This window comes from Labrus mixtus, chromosome 5, assembly GCF_963584025.1.
Source record: "Labrus mixtus chromosome 5, fLabMix1.1, whole genome shotgun sequence".
Classification (NCBI taxonomy): domain Eukaryota; kingdom Metazoa; phylum Chordata; class Actinopteri; order Labriformes; family Labridae; genus Labrus; species Labrus mixtus.
Window position 1 is genome coordinate 33,307,933 of NC_083616.1, and position 16,414 is coordinate 33,324,346.

Consider the following 16,414-nt stretch of genomic DNA (forward strand, 5'->3'; position numbering starts at 1 on the left):
AAACCAGGAACCTCCTCACAGAGAGACTCCCGTCAGACGGGGATTCAAACCAGGAACCTCCTCACAGAGAGACTCCCGTCAGACGGGGATTCAAACCAGGAACCTCCTCACAGAGAGACTCCCGACAGACGGGGATTCAAACCAGGAACCTCCTCACAGAGAGACTCCCGACAGACGGGGATTCAAACCAGGAACCTCCTCACAGAGAGACTCCCGTCAGACGGGGATTCAAACCAGGAACCTCCTCACAGAGAGACTCCCGTCAGACGGGGATTCAAACCAGGAACCTCCTCACAGAGAGACTCCCGTCAGACGGGGATTCAAACCAGGAACCTCCACACAGAGAGACTCCCGTCAGACGGGGATTCAAACCAGGAACCTCCTCACAGAGAGACTCCCGTCAGACGGGGATTCAAACCAGGAACCTCCTCACAGAGAGACTCCCGTCAGACGGGGATTCAAACCAGGAACCTCCTCACAGAGAGACTCCCGACAGACGGGGATTCAAACCAGGAACCTCCTCACAGAGAGACTCCCGTCAGACGGGGATTCAAACCAGGAACCTCCTCACAGAGAGACTCCCGTCAGACGGGGATTCAAACCAGGAACCTCCTCACAGAGAGACTCCCGTCAGACGGGGATTCAAACCAGGAACCTCCTCACAGAGAGACTCCCGTCAGACGGGGATTCAAACCAGGAACCTCCTCACAGAGAGACTCCCGTCAGACGGGGATTCAAACCAGGAACCTCCACACAGAGAGACTCCCGTCAGATGGGGATTCAAACCAGGAACCTCCTCGCTGTATGATGACAAAATCACTGAACTTCACATTTTGCAATAGCCAAGACGTAAAGCTCCCTTTATTATTGAAACTCTTGGATTTAAAGTGAATGAAAAAAGGCTTTCTTAAGCGCACTCAGACTGATTTCTTTCCTGCAAACAGTTTGGGATAAATCCTGTCAGAACACAGGTTTGAGGTGGAGTGTTCCTGTCAGTGAAAGGCTTCATTGTGTCTTTACACTCATGTATACAACAAACCGTGTGCTGGAAAAGGAGGGCACTTGAGCACTCTTCATGTACCCTCCTCTTCCTGTGTGTCTGTGCCCGTTCATGTTAGCCTGTACATGCACACATCTATATTTCCTGGTGGTCTGAAGAGCCAAACAAAGGCCTACCTGTGTGAAGTTATAGGAAACTTACCTTCGTCCTTCCAGCACATTGGGGCTTGTTTAACTTTTTACACGGGCCCCCTCCGCTGTCCAACTCCCCTCTCCAACACCTGAGGCCTCTCAGCAGCCTGTCTGTGTCACCCTCCTCATGCCAGCGCCAGCCCGCCACAGACTGCCAATACATCCACACACACAGGTTCTTGGCGTTGGCGTGTATTGTCTGAGAAAAACGCTGGTCGGCTGCCATGCCGTTGTTCTCCTGTTGGTTTCTCTGACGTGTTTGGAAAGCTGACAGATAATACTGGGTTTCATCTGAAGCTGAGTTCACCTGATGCTGTAATCCAGAACATCTTTTCACTACCAGCCTTAAGCTAACAAGGCTAAGCTAATAACGCTGGTCAGGCAGGAGTTCTATAAACACTAAACTCTGTTTATGTGAAGAAGAGCCCCTGTGGTTACAGGGGGGGGAAGGGGTACAGTAACAAGTGATTGAAACTATCACACAAATGATTCAACTAAGAGCTCAGAGCTGTTGGGGGTTTTATTTTAGAACTTTTGTTCGGACCTGCCTCGCTATTTTCCTGAGATTTTTGGTTCTTGTAGTGACCATGACCTCAATTTGGGGCGGAAGGAGCTCAGTCTGTGAGGACTTGGGTTGGGAATCAGACGGTCGCCGGTTCAAGTCCCGGCACGGGCCATGTACGGAAATTGGCCTGGTAGCTGGAGAGGTGCCAGTCCACTTCCTGAGCACTGCCAAGGTGCCCTTGAGCAAGGCACCTAACCCCCCCACCAGCTCTGGAGCGCCTACTGTGGGCCGCCCCCTCACTCTGAGACCTCTCCATTAGTGCATGTCCATAGGATCCTCTTTGTGCATGTGTGTGTATTTCAGTTTCGTTTTTTACACTATGTTTAGTGAACATGCTACACAAACACAGGCTGAAATACACACACATGCACAAAGAGGATCCTCCTCTGAACGTAAAGTTCTGGTGAGGACTTTGACGTTTTGATAGATTGAAATAATGTCATGTGTGCTGTATGAGGGCGGCAGCCTAACGACAGGGGCTTACATTTCTAGCTCCGTGCACCAAAAAGTTAAGAACTGAAGACGTCTTTCGGAGGAGGAGAGGTGAAACGTCTTCAAAATCATCAACCAGTCAAGATTCCTTTGGATCAAGCTATGAATTAACCATCACCTGGATGACATGTGACTGCATGAACATACACAGAAATCACCTCCACACTCACTGCAGGAAGTAGTGTGTACGTTTACTGCTTGTACCTACACTGCAAGCTAACGCACGCTAGCACAAGCTAACCGCCGGTGTTTGTCACCTTCCTGTCCAACAGGAAGTAGATCAACTCCACGTCCACGGGTAAAAAACAACACAAGGTTCACCCTCATTTTAGAACGAGCTTTATCCGCTTGGTGATTCTCCTCACTCTGATTATATTTTCTCTTCTTTGCTGCTACGTCCACGTCCGTCATATTCACCGCTTTGAATCTCGTCCAATCACTGAATTGTATCCACGCCTAAACTCACCTGCTGCGCTGTCATTGGCTGGAGGAAACACACTAGCTCCGCCCAGAAACATCCCGAGTCAACCAGAACAAAGCAGAACAGTAAAATCCAGTCAGAGGACAGAGTCTCTGCAGACACAGTCACCACCACACATGTACGGAGGCCCAGAAGGGACAATGGAGCAGCTTCACTTTAGGATAAGACTGTTTTATTTTGAAGGAAAAAGCGTGTGTGTGTGTATGTGTGTGTGTGTGAGTATGTGAGTATGTGCACTTCAAACTGTCTCTGTACATGCTATGTGCTCTGCTATGTGAATGTTGGCTCGACACACAGGTTACTTTCTGTCCAACACGCTGCGATCTGCACATATGTAACAGACTGCAGAGCTTCAGGTATCCCCCTCCCTAAAAAAAAAAAATCAGAGAGTTGTTCTTGGAAGCGAGGGATTTCATTGGAGAGTCAGAAAGGAAATATTACGACCACAAATGTGTTCTCTTGGCGTAACAAAAATCCAACTTCAGGCCCTTCTGTGGGTTTGGAAGCGGAGAAGCCTGAAATGGGGAGAGAGGGAAAAGACAAGAAATAACACCCGCACGTCTCGGCAATTTGCTTTCATCCACAATTCACATAAGTGCCTGGACGTGGGATTTTAAATGCCCCAAGAACTTATTAGTGGTCGTAACATTTCCTTTATACCCTTCAGGCGTTGTGAGAGACTCGTCACTGGGTGGTGCTTCAATCTAGAAACCGGGACAGATTCGTGGACTAGACTCTCTCCATAAATCATAACTCTGGCTGCTCTATTTTTGTGATAAATGTCACGTGTTGAGAGTTTTAGAGGTCGCTGATTTCTGCCAGACGATTTCCACTAATCACAAACTGGACACAAGGCAGAAACATTACAGTGTGCGTTCACGTTTTCCTTCTCCTTGATGTCTTGATGCTTGTCAAACTTGTGAAATGAGAATCAAGGGTACTACTTTTTTATGTTAATATGCACGAGAAAAAATGCAATCTGAAAATGAAGATCCATGTTAAAGAAAAGGAGGGATAGAGTGAAGAAGTCAAACCCGGGGCGCACACTGCTAACTCAGCTGCCGTCCCTGCAGAGAGAGAATCTAGTAGTTATGTGTTAGATGTATTTCTGTCTTTGTGCTGTTTTTATGATGTGTATTGTCTGTACGTCCCTCAGGGACAATCAAGATCTTCCAATCAGAAGTTTATATCGTCTGTCTTATTGTTTCCCAATGTCAGAGCTCCGGTACAGTACATGGCCTGATGGAGCTCTCTCTCTCACTCTCTTATTAACCAGGATGAAGGTGCGCTCACTGGAACAGTGCAGGGAGACGGGTGTGGTCCTGCTGGGCTTCCTAACGCTGGCAGTGTCCGTAGGGAACCTGTCCACCAGGGGGCTGCAGGTACGTAACGGTCAGAGAAATATTCTCAGAATCACTGCCATGTTTTTTCACACCATCTATTCATCCATCATCTATACACCACTTTTCCCGTTCGGGCCTGAAGCCGATCGCAGCTGTCATTGGGCGAGAGGCGGGGTTACACCCTGGACTGTTCACCAGCCAATCACAGGACTAACTTTTAGAGACAGACAACCAGACACACTCACATTCACACCTACAGACAATTTAGAGTCAGCAGTTAACCTAACGAGCATGTCTTTGGACTGTGGGAGGAAGACGGAGAACCAGGAGAGAACCCACACATGAACAAGGAGAACATGCAGACTCCTCACAGAGAGACTCTCGACAGACGGGGATTCAAACCAGGAACCTCCTCACAGAGAGACTCCCGTCAGACAGGGATTCAAACCAGGAACCTCCTCACAGAGAGACTCATGTCAGACGGGGATTCAAACCAGGAACCTCCTCACAGAGAGACTCCCGACAGACGGGGATTCAAACCAGGAACCTCCTCACAGAGAGGCTCCAGACAGACGGGGATTCAAACCAGGAACCTCCTCACAGAGAGACTCCCGTCAGACGGGGATTCAAACCAGGAACCTCCTCACAGAGAGACTCCCGTCAGACGGGGATTCAAACCAGGAACCTCCTCACAGAGAGACTCCCGACAGACGGGGATTCAAACCAGGAACCTCCTCACAGAGAAACTCCCGACAGACGGGGATTCAAACCAGGAACCTCCTCACAGAGAGACTCACGTCAGACGGGGATTCAAACCAGGAACCTCCTCACAGAGAGACTCCCGACAGACGGGGATTCAAACCAGGAACCTCCTCACTGTGAGTCAACAGGTGGTGCGCAGTGGTTAGAAATACTGTTGTCAGACTGGTAGAGACAGAAGTTCTCCTTCAGAGCTCTCTGTTAGAAAGCTGCTGTGAGATTACATCCAGTTGACCCAAGATAATACACGTTGGTGTGAAATGTAAAGGGCCATATCTTTGGTTCCACAAGGCTACTTGCCATCAAGATTTGAAAGCTCACATTTTTAGGTCAAATTATTGTACACAACTTGTACTGCACCTGAAGCCCTCACACCCATCACTTTGAGCTGCTGCTTCATCTATGTTATACACTCAGCCCAGTCAGGCCTTCCTCGGTCAAGATGCAGGCACCACACACTCGTTGGCAGGTTCTTCTCCACCTTCACTGATTCGTGAGAATCTTCTGAATCTCTCCATGTCTGGACCCTCTTTTTGGACTGATTAAGCCAAGACCCTACCGGGCTCCATTGCTCAAAGGGATTTTCCGATCTGCAGGAGATCAAGTTTTCAATAGGGGTGAGGAGCCTCTTTGTATCCAAAGGGACCATCTAAGGTGGTTTTCCTCTTACTGGGCTGGGGCCACCTTTGGGGGGAGGAGCGAGGAGGCCTTCAGATAGACTCTGAGCTCAATGGAAAAGTTTTTTTTAACTCATGTGGTCGGGACCACAGCTTCAGATCACCCAGGAGGAGCTGAAAGGCGACATGTGGACTTACCTGCTTCACATGCCTCCAAAACCCAGACCCCCCCAATAAACAGAAAAAAACAGCTCGAAGTTAGAGACCAGAGACCTTCTTAGAAAAGGTCCAGTTGGTTCCTCTGTGGGTCATTCACGTCATAAATAGACTTTATCGTTCATCATCAAACTGTTAGTGACTGTCAGACATCATCATGTTTAATCATTTCATGTCAAAGGACAATTCAATTCAATTCAATTAAACTCAAATTCATGAGAACTGAATCTAATACATATTCTGCTAACACTGATGAGCTACTGATCCTCTGACCACCAATCACCTTCTCTTTTCTCTCTCGCCCCTAACTCTCCACTGTCTCTCTCTCTCTCTGTACACATCTCTCTCTCTCTCTGTCTCTCTCTCTCTCTCTCTGTACACATCTCTCTCTCTCTCTGTCTCTCTCTCTCTCTCTCTGTACACATCTCTCTCTCTCTCTGTCTCTCTCTCTTTCTCTCTGTACACATCTCTCTCTCTCTCTGTCTCTCTCTCTTTCTCTCTGTACACATCTATCTCTCTCTCTGTCTCTGTCTCTCTCTCTGTACACATCTCTCTCTCTCTCTCTCTCTCTCTCTCTCTCTGTGTACTCATCTATCTCTCCTGTCTCTCTCTCACTTACGCTCTCTGTCTGGTATTTCCAGTGTCTCTCGCCCTATCTCCCAGCTGCTCTGTCTCACACCTTTACAAGGAGCTCAGTGCACATTCCAGCGGTCACTCTGATGAATCTGTGTGAGTGAGGGGACGCAGCCACCGGCCTGAGTTAATGTTGCTGAGCATCAGGAATGTGTGAAATGCTGACTGTCTTCACACGTTGCAGCGCTCTGACGCTCAGTTCCTGTCACTCTGACTCACTCTGAGTCAAATCATCTGGGTAGAAGTTTAACACGGAGAAGACGACCAACTGTTCATAACACTAAACACAGATTATGCAACAACTAACTATTACACAAAAACCCTTTTCACACATACGGAAATCTCCTGAAAAACTCTGGAGATTATCAGGAGGGGCTTTAGTTTATATGTGAACGTGAACAGCCGAATATTTCGCTTGGACTTCACCCAGAGTTTCTCCTGACAGACCCCTAGTCAGAGTGAGCTGATGTGAGAACAGCAGGATATTCTTTGACTGGTTCCAAAAACGGACCTTACCTTACAAAATGTATTTTTTCTGCAGGCGTCCTTTCTGTTATATTTTCAGAAAAAATCTGAGCCTGTCAGTCGAAAAACCAAAGATTTGATCAGGTGCATTTTCCTCAAAGAAAAACACTGCACATGCACTTCAGTCGGTTTTTGTAGGGTGAAGTTATCCACTGATGCATTTCCAAAACTGTTTGTATCTAATCTTCACCCCCCCGATTGTTTTTTCCTCGACTGCTCTCTCTGCTGCTTCTGCTCGTCTTACTTGTCAGAATGAAAAATGTTGACTTGCTGTGACGTTTCCTGGATAATACCAAAGTACACAGCCACATTTCAGATTTATTATTGGGGTTGTGACAGAGTGGACATTCTGGCCTAAGCATTGCAACACATGCAACAAATTAAATGTAATCTGCTTCAAGGGGGAACGTGTCTCCTCATAAAACGTCCAAGTTGTGGCCGACGTGTAAACCGTTCTGCAGTCTGACGTTGAGTCGGGGCGATGGTCATGCAGTCACAGTCTGATGGATTAATCACTCTGTCTCTGATGGTGTGTGGGCCAAATGAAGCTCAGTGTTGAGCTTACTGTAAATCAAACTATTATTCCTCTCTCTCTTGATGTGATTTTAATGTCCCTTAGAATAGCTAAATGTTCAGATGTACTTCCTGTGTTTTCAGGAGGATGGTGCTGCGTCCAACAGCCTGGAGGAGGAGCTGGAGGTGACCACGTACTGGTGGGGGGAGTGGGCCAAGTGGACCGCCTGCACACGTACCTGTGGAGGGGGAGTGATGTCACAGGAGCGACACTGCCTCAAGCAGAGGTCAGTCATATCTATACCTTACAATTTTAGGATGAAAATGAACGTTTTAGTGTAAAAACTGAAAAAAGGGAAACTCTAATCTTCATATAAGTTTTGAAAAATATCATGAGACTTATCTTACGCTTTGCACAAGGTAACACTCGCCCCACCCCTTGGGAGTGTTGGTCTTAAAAGGAGATGAGGTAAAATGGTGGCATGTTGAGATCTTCAGGCAGCAGAAAGTGAAAACTAAGCTGTTTGAAAGTCAATGGTGCAGCATTTCTCCTGCCGCTTGAACTGCACATTATCCAAATAGTAGGATGCACCAAGACAGCCTGGTTCACAACGCACTCGTACTCTACTTGTTGAACAACAGGGTCATGCATTGGCAGTCCTAATCCTCGGTTACATATCAGAAACCCTTTTTAAAAACTATATATATATTTTGGGCCTTTGGGACTTTCTTCCCCCCATTACTCCTCCATGATATTCAGACTGATGATAGGCAGAACATCACAGTTGATAATGAAGTTAAGATACGTCTTCCCTCGCTCTCTTCGCCTCAGGTACATTCTTGCTTTAGCCCTGTACAGCGTCAAATGAAACTTGGGGACTGACACCAGACACGGGTCATGCAAACCCTAAAAGCCCTTATGCCATGCTTTTAAGTCATCACTAAAACAGAAATATAGGCTCATTTAATAATGCATCCTGATACTTTTATTTGTATGTCTCTCATCAGTTACAGCCTCTTTGTTTTATGATATTCTGTTCTTTCTGCCACTGTTTGTTTTCTGTCCAAAGAAAGAAAGTTGCTGCTGGGAAGGACAACATGACCTGCACAGGAACTCCAAAGAAATATCATCTCTGCAACACTAAAGTGGGTCTCAGGCTTGCAGTTCATTTCTTATCACTTTCTCTCACTTCTTTATGAAAACAAACAAACCTTCTGACAGTAAGAGGACCGTGGTAGTGGCAGACACGGCCTCCGGGCGTGTCAGCGTGGAGCTGTTTGAAAGTAAAGCCGGGCGCGGCTCAGGCTGATCGTGCATTCTCTGAAAACTATCCCTGCACTAATAAACGCTTAAAAATAATTTATTTGTATAACATACTGTAAAAACGGGGTCTCAACAAGTGTGTGAAACAGACCTCTTTTAATGGACCGTGCTGTGTGTGGGTGTGCTCTGCAGGAATGTCCCGCCACTGGGAGGAGCTTCAGAGAGGAGCAGTGCTGGTCCTTTAACTCTCAGCTTTACAGTGGGAGGAACTACCAGTGGAAACCTCTGTATCCTGGTAATTACACTCATAAAACCCACACACACAACCGCTCTTTACCCATTAAACTGAGCAGAGGGGACTGAGGTCAGACCTTTGTGAGCTGCTGAGATTTAATGTTCTGCATCCAGATTGTCAGCATCCTTAACGGACCAATCAGTGAGATGTGTAGTAATGATAAAGGTATCTTACTATCTGATCAGACATTAAGGAAACATGGTATGTTGAAGTGCTGGCTTCTCTAACAACAATGCAGCAGCCAGTATGTCCTCCTTCTAACTTTAGATTCTGCTCCTGAATGCTCTGGATTTGTTTGGACCAGAGAAGGTAGGCGCTTTTAAGAAACACCCCCACACGGCCGTTTTGGACGCCCCTCGGTTTGCCAGATATGAGAGCAGTTATCAGGTCAAACCAACAGGTGTTGCAGCAATGGAAGCGGGCAAGAGAAGTGGTTCAGATAGAAGTGATTGTACCCGACCTAAAAAGCCTCTGCATGTTTCTAGTAAGCTCCACGAGCAGAAACATGCTCAAACTAGGATCAATATTGGAGATGCTTTTGAAAAATGGAGAGAGGTTAGAACACAGAAAGGTTTACAGACCCATGCAGAGCTGGATAAACACTGAAGCTTCAGAGTCCACCACATGGTGACCTGAGTGAGCATGGACTCTAGAGAGGAGGGGGGGGGGAGACAGCTCTCTATGATGTTTAGAATTTAGACTGCAGTACCCATTTTAAACACTAGGGGTCAGAGTTACATACTGCTCCTTTAATGTTGTGTTGTTAAATTAATATTCTTAAATTCTTTGATCTCTTTTCTGATGTATTTAAATTTGACATCAGTGCAGATGAGCCCCGTTCACTGACAGAACTCCACCCTGAAAGTGATTCTGGTTACAGACATTTATTGAGGCTGATCCGTCTCAGCGTGCACGGTGGATAGAAGAAGAAACTCTTACTTCCAGTGTTGTGTCGCCCCTCTCCAGACGACTACGTTCACATCTCCAGTAACCCCTGTGACCTCCACTGCACAACGACGGACGGCCAGAGACAGCTGATGGTGACGGCACGAGACGGCACGTCCTGCAAGTTCAGCAGCTACCGCGGCGTCTGCGTGGACAGTAAGTGTGAGGTGAGTCCAGCGTCTTCTTTACTTTGCCTCTTTGGTGTCACTCCACCAGGGCTGGTTTGTGTGAGCAGCTTGAACCACAGACAGGAAGCTGTTATAGTCCAGTTTGATACTGGTGTGATGATGGATTCAGAGCATCAATCGTCATCACTGATCTTTGATATTTTTATTTTTTTAAGTTTGAGACTTGCAGCCCGCAGCGTATTCCACACGTAGCATGTTGTGTTTGCTTTCTTCGGCACCTTTATGACTGGTTCAAGAACTAATTTAGGATTTACGGATTTTCTTCTGTTTTTGTGTCCGTTCCTCATTTTACTTCCTGATTTCCTACTCAGCCAATCGGGTGCGACGGAGTGCTGTTTTCATCCAACACGTTGGATAAGTGTGGCGTCTGTCAGGGCGACGGCAGCAGCTGCAGCAGAGTCACCGGAAACTTCCGCCGCGGGGCCGTGACTCTGGGTGAATATTGAATATAAAAACATGAGCTAACACTGAGCTCGAGGTTTCAGCCTGTTTTTAGGGAGATTTTATTCTCTAAATGTTGGGTTTCTAAATGTTATATCACATAATTAAAAAAAGATTTCATTGATTGATGGATAAATGTTTCCTGTTGTCAAGGTTACTCTTTCATCACTCAAATCCCTGAAGGATCATGGGACATCCAGATCATTGAGAGGAAGAAGTCGGCCGATGTTCTTGGTGGGTTTTTGGACACAAACATACAAACAAAAGATATTTTTCAATTTTTTTTATAAATATGATATTTCTAATATAATCACTTTATTTTGAAAGCACTTTTTGAAAACTAAAAGATAAAACCTTCACCTTCAGGACTTAGAGGGTTGACTTATCAGCTGTTGCAGGATTTCTGTCGGACTTAGCTTCAGTTCATCTTTCTTACAACTTTTTATGCAAATTTTTTAATGTGTCCAACACAAAAACCAAAGTATAATTTTAAACTAAATTATCTTAAATTAAAGGCACAGTATGTAAAGTCCTCCACCAGGGGGCTCTCAATCCAAACAATACAAAAAGCTGACATTGAGGCTGTCGGGGAATCATGGGAGTGACTCTCTCTGCTACTCCCCACCACCCCAGAAGAAAACGAACCCCCGAGTTGACCGTAGTCAAGACGACCAGATGAACCCCCCGCCCCCTCGATTGAGAGCCCCCTGGTGGTGGACTTCACATACTGTGCCTTTAATATACATAACATATAATACTTCCTGTGGGGTTCCTCAGGGCTCTGTTTTTTCGCCTCTTCTTTTTTTACTTCTACATGCTGCCACTCGATGCCCTTGTAAGGAATCGTGGCTTATCTTTTGACTGTTTTGCCGATCACACTCAAATATATCTCCCACTTGAAAGCAATAACCGACAATCTTTACTAACGCTGCTCGACTGCTTCAAAGACATTAAAGACCGGAGACTCAGGGGCAACCTTGACTTTTCAGTCTGTGGAATTACTTGATTTAGCTTTTCACTGTGTCCTTTTCTTTTTCCTCAGCTGTGACCGACCAGGCAGGAAACTTCTTCTTTAATGGAGCCTACAAGGTGGACAGTCCTCAGAACTTCCACGCAGCAGGAACCATCTTCAAATACCGCCGGCCCATGGACGTTTACGAGACCGGGATCGAGTACATCGTCACCAAAGGCCCCATCGACCAGGCCATCAATATCCTGGTACACCTTCACTTCCTCCTTCTCCTTCTCCTCTTCTTCTTATTCCTTTTTTTCCTTTTTTCATCATGAAGCACAAATCTGAATCCTGAATCACATCATTTCATATAGGCTCTCAGATTGCTTTAAATTTGCCTCTGATATCCTATTTCATAAAATAATTATCTTTTCTCCACTTCCGACACATTAACATGACAGCCGCACTCAGACCTCTCAAATGGCACCTCATTGGTCCAATTACAAGCTTCCATTAGCTGTTCCCAGCCTATAATAGCCAATAAGAGCCTGAGTTGAAAGGAGGTGTCTGCCCCTTCTCTGACGTCTCTACAACCTACCTTAAATCAGTTTTGATTTGATGAAGGATAAGAGTTATTCACAATAAGGCGTGTAGCTGACCTGATTGACAGGTGGGCGCGGTGTAACGGTTTGTCAGGAGGTTTAAAACCCGCCTCAGCTCCAGCTCTCAGCCTGTCGTTAGGTTGACTGAAAGTTAGACTGAGACAGCATTTCCAGCATGGAGACCGCCATCGATGGGACTCCAGTGCCCCCTGCAGGAACAGACGGGGGGCGTCACTCAGACTTCAAACATTCATACTGACAGTCTGTGGAGAAGACGTGTTTCCCTGAAGGATTTTATCTGAACTATCTGTACCTATTAGTTCTTTATATTTCAAAATGTGGCACAGGTAAAACTAACACACTCATGTGAAAACAGTAGAGTTGTTTTGGTTCTGTTTTTTAGTTTTTCTTTGTTTCTGGTCTGAACCCTGCGTGATCTAACCTGATCCAGACTCGTCTAACTCTCCTCCCATCACTCAGGTGTGGAACCAGAACGGTCGCACACCCTACATCACTTACGAGTACACGGTCCTCAGAGACTCCCTGCCCCCTGTCCCACCTCCACCCGTCTACACCGGATCAGACACCTCAGCCGGAGAGGTGTCTGTGGAAGTGGGGGGGCTGCTGGCCCCTAACGGCAGTATTTACGACCAGACGGCCCCTGAGGGCCACATTGAGCGAGGAGGTGTCGAGGTGCAGAAAGGCCAAGAGACAAACGAGGTGTACGAGGAGACAGCGGTCATCGACTGTGACCAGGACGGAGCAGCTGCCCCAAAATTCACAGGTAGAGACAGTTTGTCATGTTTCCTCCCAAGAGCCGACGAACTCCCAGGAACCTGGAGACCTTTCTGTGTTCTAACCTCTCTCCATTTTTCAAAAACATCTCCAATATTAATCCTAGTTTGAGCACGTTGCAGAGGTTAAGGTTTTTGAGCTGCTAATCATGCAAAGCTGCTCTATACTGTAGGCTTCACAGACGGACGACATGAAAGGTGAACATGAGGAGAATAGGGGAGCTTTAAATGTTCAGGGTTGCAGGCCACATCTTCAACATGCCTGTACTTTTAGAACATCTTTTCCCCCAACAGAAACATTTAATGGGCAATCTGTTCTGCAGAACTTTATTTAGACCCTAGATCCAACTGTGGTTTCCTCCAGAGGTTCCTTGTCATCGGGAAAAGTTCCCCGGGTGGACATAGTGACACTTTTTTCAGATTGGCATTTAGACACTTATCAGCTGACGTATTTATGCAGAAACTTTTATATCTGTGGAAAGATGATGCTGTCCATGATGTTACTCTTTGCTGTCTCGAGAATGAAGGAGACTGGGAGAGAGAAGCTCCTCGGCCCATTGGCAGATTACATAAAAATAGGTCAGATCTTAACACTCGATCTTATCTCTCTCTCTTCTTCTGTGAGATGGCCCTTCGATGCTCTGCATTATTCATGCTAAAGGCACACAAAGAGAATCAGCAGCAGATGAAAAATTCAGACTTTTGGTGGTGTTTTCTACTCTTAAAAAAGGGCTGCAGCACAAACATGACAGTAATGGCCTTCCTGCAGGCTCTCAGCTCGCTCAGCTGACTGGTGAGGTCATTACACCTCCACTTTGGTCGCTGAGATGAGACGGAGAGATGCATGAAATGCTCAGCGCTCTCTTTCTGCACAGAGTGACCTCAAACTCAAGGCCAGATACTGAGCGCTGGATGAAGGAGGTTGATATGAGTTTGGATTTCTGGCTTGTTTTCCTCAACTCTAAAGTTAAAGTGTACAGAAAAGACAGTCACAGGGTCACCATCCATCCATCCATTATCTATACCACTTTACCCGTTTGGGGTCGCGGGAGGCTGGAGCCGATCCCAGCTGTCATTGGGTGAGAGGCGGGGTTACACCCTGGACTGTTCACCAGCCAATCACAGGGCTAACTCACCACACTCACATTCACACCTAGAGACAATTTAGATTCTCCAGTTAACCTAACGAGCATGTCTTTGGACTGTGGGAGGAAGACGGAGTACCAGGAGAGAACCCACACATGAACGAGGAGAACATGCAGACTCCACACATCAATCACATTTAGTATTCTTTAATACAGTCGATCATTAGCTTTATTTGGCACACTTCATGTGATACAACATCGTCTGTGCTCTGATTTGTTGATATCATGTTTCTGATTTGTTCCACTTTGATCCATCAGAAGGAAACAGTAGTCACACAGGAAGCACCGCAAACCCTGCTCCTGCTGGAGGGTCCCTGGACCCGGGTCAGGACTCTCAGAACCTCATCTGGAGAGTCCTGCTGGAAGGCCGGATAGGCCAGGACGAGCTGCTCATTAACATCTCGACCAATCAGCTGCTGACAGAGGGAGTCGCTCTGTTTTCCTCGGAGGTGGACCTGAGCGTCCTGGAACAAGACGGAGCGTTTGGTCTGAACGATACGCTGGAGTTCACTCTGGGACGCAAACGCAACGACAGTGGAGACGGTTCTTATCAGAACAAAACGGTGCAGGGTGGCGGGAGGAACTCCAGCCGCTCCAACAGAACCAGGTAATCCAACAAAAACCTAGACCCAATCCAAAGGAACCAGGTAATCCAACAAAAACCTAGACCCAATCCAAAAGAACCAGGTAATCCAACAAAAACCTAGACCCAATCCAAAGGAACCAGGTAATCCAACAAAAACCTAGACCCAATCCAAAAGAACCAGGTAATCCAACAAAAACCTAGACCCAATCCAACGGAACCAGGTAATCCAACAAAAATTTAGACCCAATCCAACGGAACCAGGTAATCCAACAAAAACCTAGACCCAATCCAAAGGAACCAGGTAATTCAACAAAAACCTAGACCCAATCCAAAGGAACCAGGTAATTCAACAAAAACCTAGACCCAATCCAACAGAACCAGGTAATCCAACAAAAACCTAGACCCAATCCAACAGAACCAGGTAATCCAACAAAAACCTAGACCCAATCCAAAGGAACCAGGTAATCCAACACAAACCTAGACCCAATCCAAAGGAACCAGGTAATCCAACAAAAACCTAGATCCAATCCAAAGGAACCAGGTAATCCAAGAAAAACCTAGACCCAATCCAAAGGAACCAGGTAATCCAACAAAAACCTAGACCCAATCCAAAAGAACCAGGTAATCCAACAAAAACCTAGACCCAATCCAACGGAACCAGGTAATCCAACAAAAACCTAGACCCAATCCAAAAGAACCAGATAATCCAACAAAAACCTAGACCCAATCCAACAGAACCAGGTAATCCAACAAAAATTTAGACCCAATCCAACGGAACCAGGTAATCCAACAAAAACCTAGACCCAATCCAAAGGAACCAGGTAATTCAACAAAAACCTAGACCCAATCCAACAGAACCATGTAATCCAACACAAACCTAGACCCAATCCAAAGGAACCAGGTAATCCAACACAAACCTAGACCCAATCCAAAGGAACCAGGTAATCCAACACAAACCTAGACCCAGTCCAAAGGAACCAGGTAATCCAACAGAACCAGGTACATTTACAGAAACAAAAAAAAAACATGTGTACAGGTGGATACCTAGACAGACAGTAAAGCAGGTGAAGTGACAGATGTACAGACAGGTAGGCAAAGAGACAGGTAACCTGATAAGCAGTGCAGATGTGAGACAGACAGGTTACCTGATAAGCAGTGCAGATGTGAGACAGACAGGTTACCTGATAAGCAGCGCAGATGTGAGACAGACAGGTAACCTGATAAGCATTGCAGATGTGAGACAGACAGGTAACCTGATAAGCATTGCAGATGTGAGACAGACAGGACTTAAAGCAGGTGGACAAACACTGCAGATATACTGTGCAGGCAGGGACACAGACAGGTAGATAAACAGACAGGTAGATAAACAAACAGGGACACAGACAGGTAGATAAACAGACAGGTAGAGAAACAGACAGGGACACAGACAGGTAGATAAACAAACAGGTAGATAAACAGACAGGGACACAGACAGGTAGATAAACAGACAGGTAGATAAACAGACAGGTAGATAAACAGACAGGGACACAGACAGGTAGATCAACAGACAGGTAGACAAACAGACAGGGACACAGACAGGTAGACAAACAGACAGGGACACAGACAGGTAGATAAACAGACAGGAACACAGACAGGTAGATAAACAGACAGGTAGATAAACAGACACTATGGCAGACAGGTAGATAAACAGACAGGTAGATAAACAGACAGGGACACAGACAGGTAGATAAACAGACAGGTAGATATACAGGCACTATGGCAGACAAGTAGATAAACAGACAGGTAGATAAACAGACAGGGACACAGACAGGTAGATAAACAGACAGGTAGATAAACAGACACTATGGCAGACAGGTAAATAAACAGA

The 16,414-nt window shown here is 46.2% G+C and overlaps 1 protein-coding gene across 1 annotated transcript in view; it reads left to right on the forward strand.

The window, feature by feature from the left end:
• adamtsl2 (ADAMTS-like 2) overlaps positions 1–16,414 on the forward strand; it is a 33,774-nt gene that overhangs the window by 8,034 nt on the left and 9,326 nt on the right. The window contains exons 2-11 of the mRNA XM_061039043.1: positions 4,006–4,111; positions 7,480–7,622; positions 8,406–8,481; positions 8,792–8,894; positions 9,861–10,006; positions 10,339–10,462; positions 10,622–10,702; positions 11,511–11,686; positions 12,503–12,806; positions 14,220–14,568. Coding sequence (XP_060895026.1) covers positions 4,007–4,111; positions 7,480–7,622; positions 8,406–8,481; positions 8,792–8,894; positions 9,861–10,006; positions 10,339–10,462; positions 10,622–10,702; positions 11,511–11,686; positions 12,503–12,806; positions 14,220–14,568 — 1,607 coding nt within the window. The 5' untranslated portion in view covers position 4,006. The remainder of the gene's footprint in view (positions 1–4,005; positions 4,112–7,479; positions 7,623–8,405; positions 8,482–8,791; positions 8,895–9,860; positions 10,007–10,338; positions 10,463–10,621; positions 10,703–11,510; positions 11,687–12,502; positions 12,807–14,219; positions 14,569–16,414) is intronic.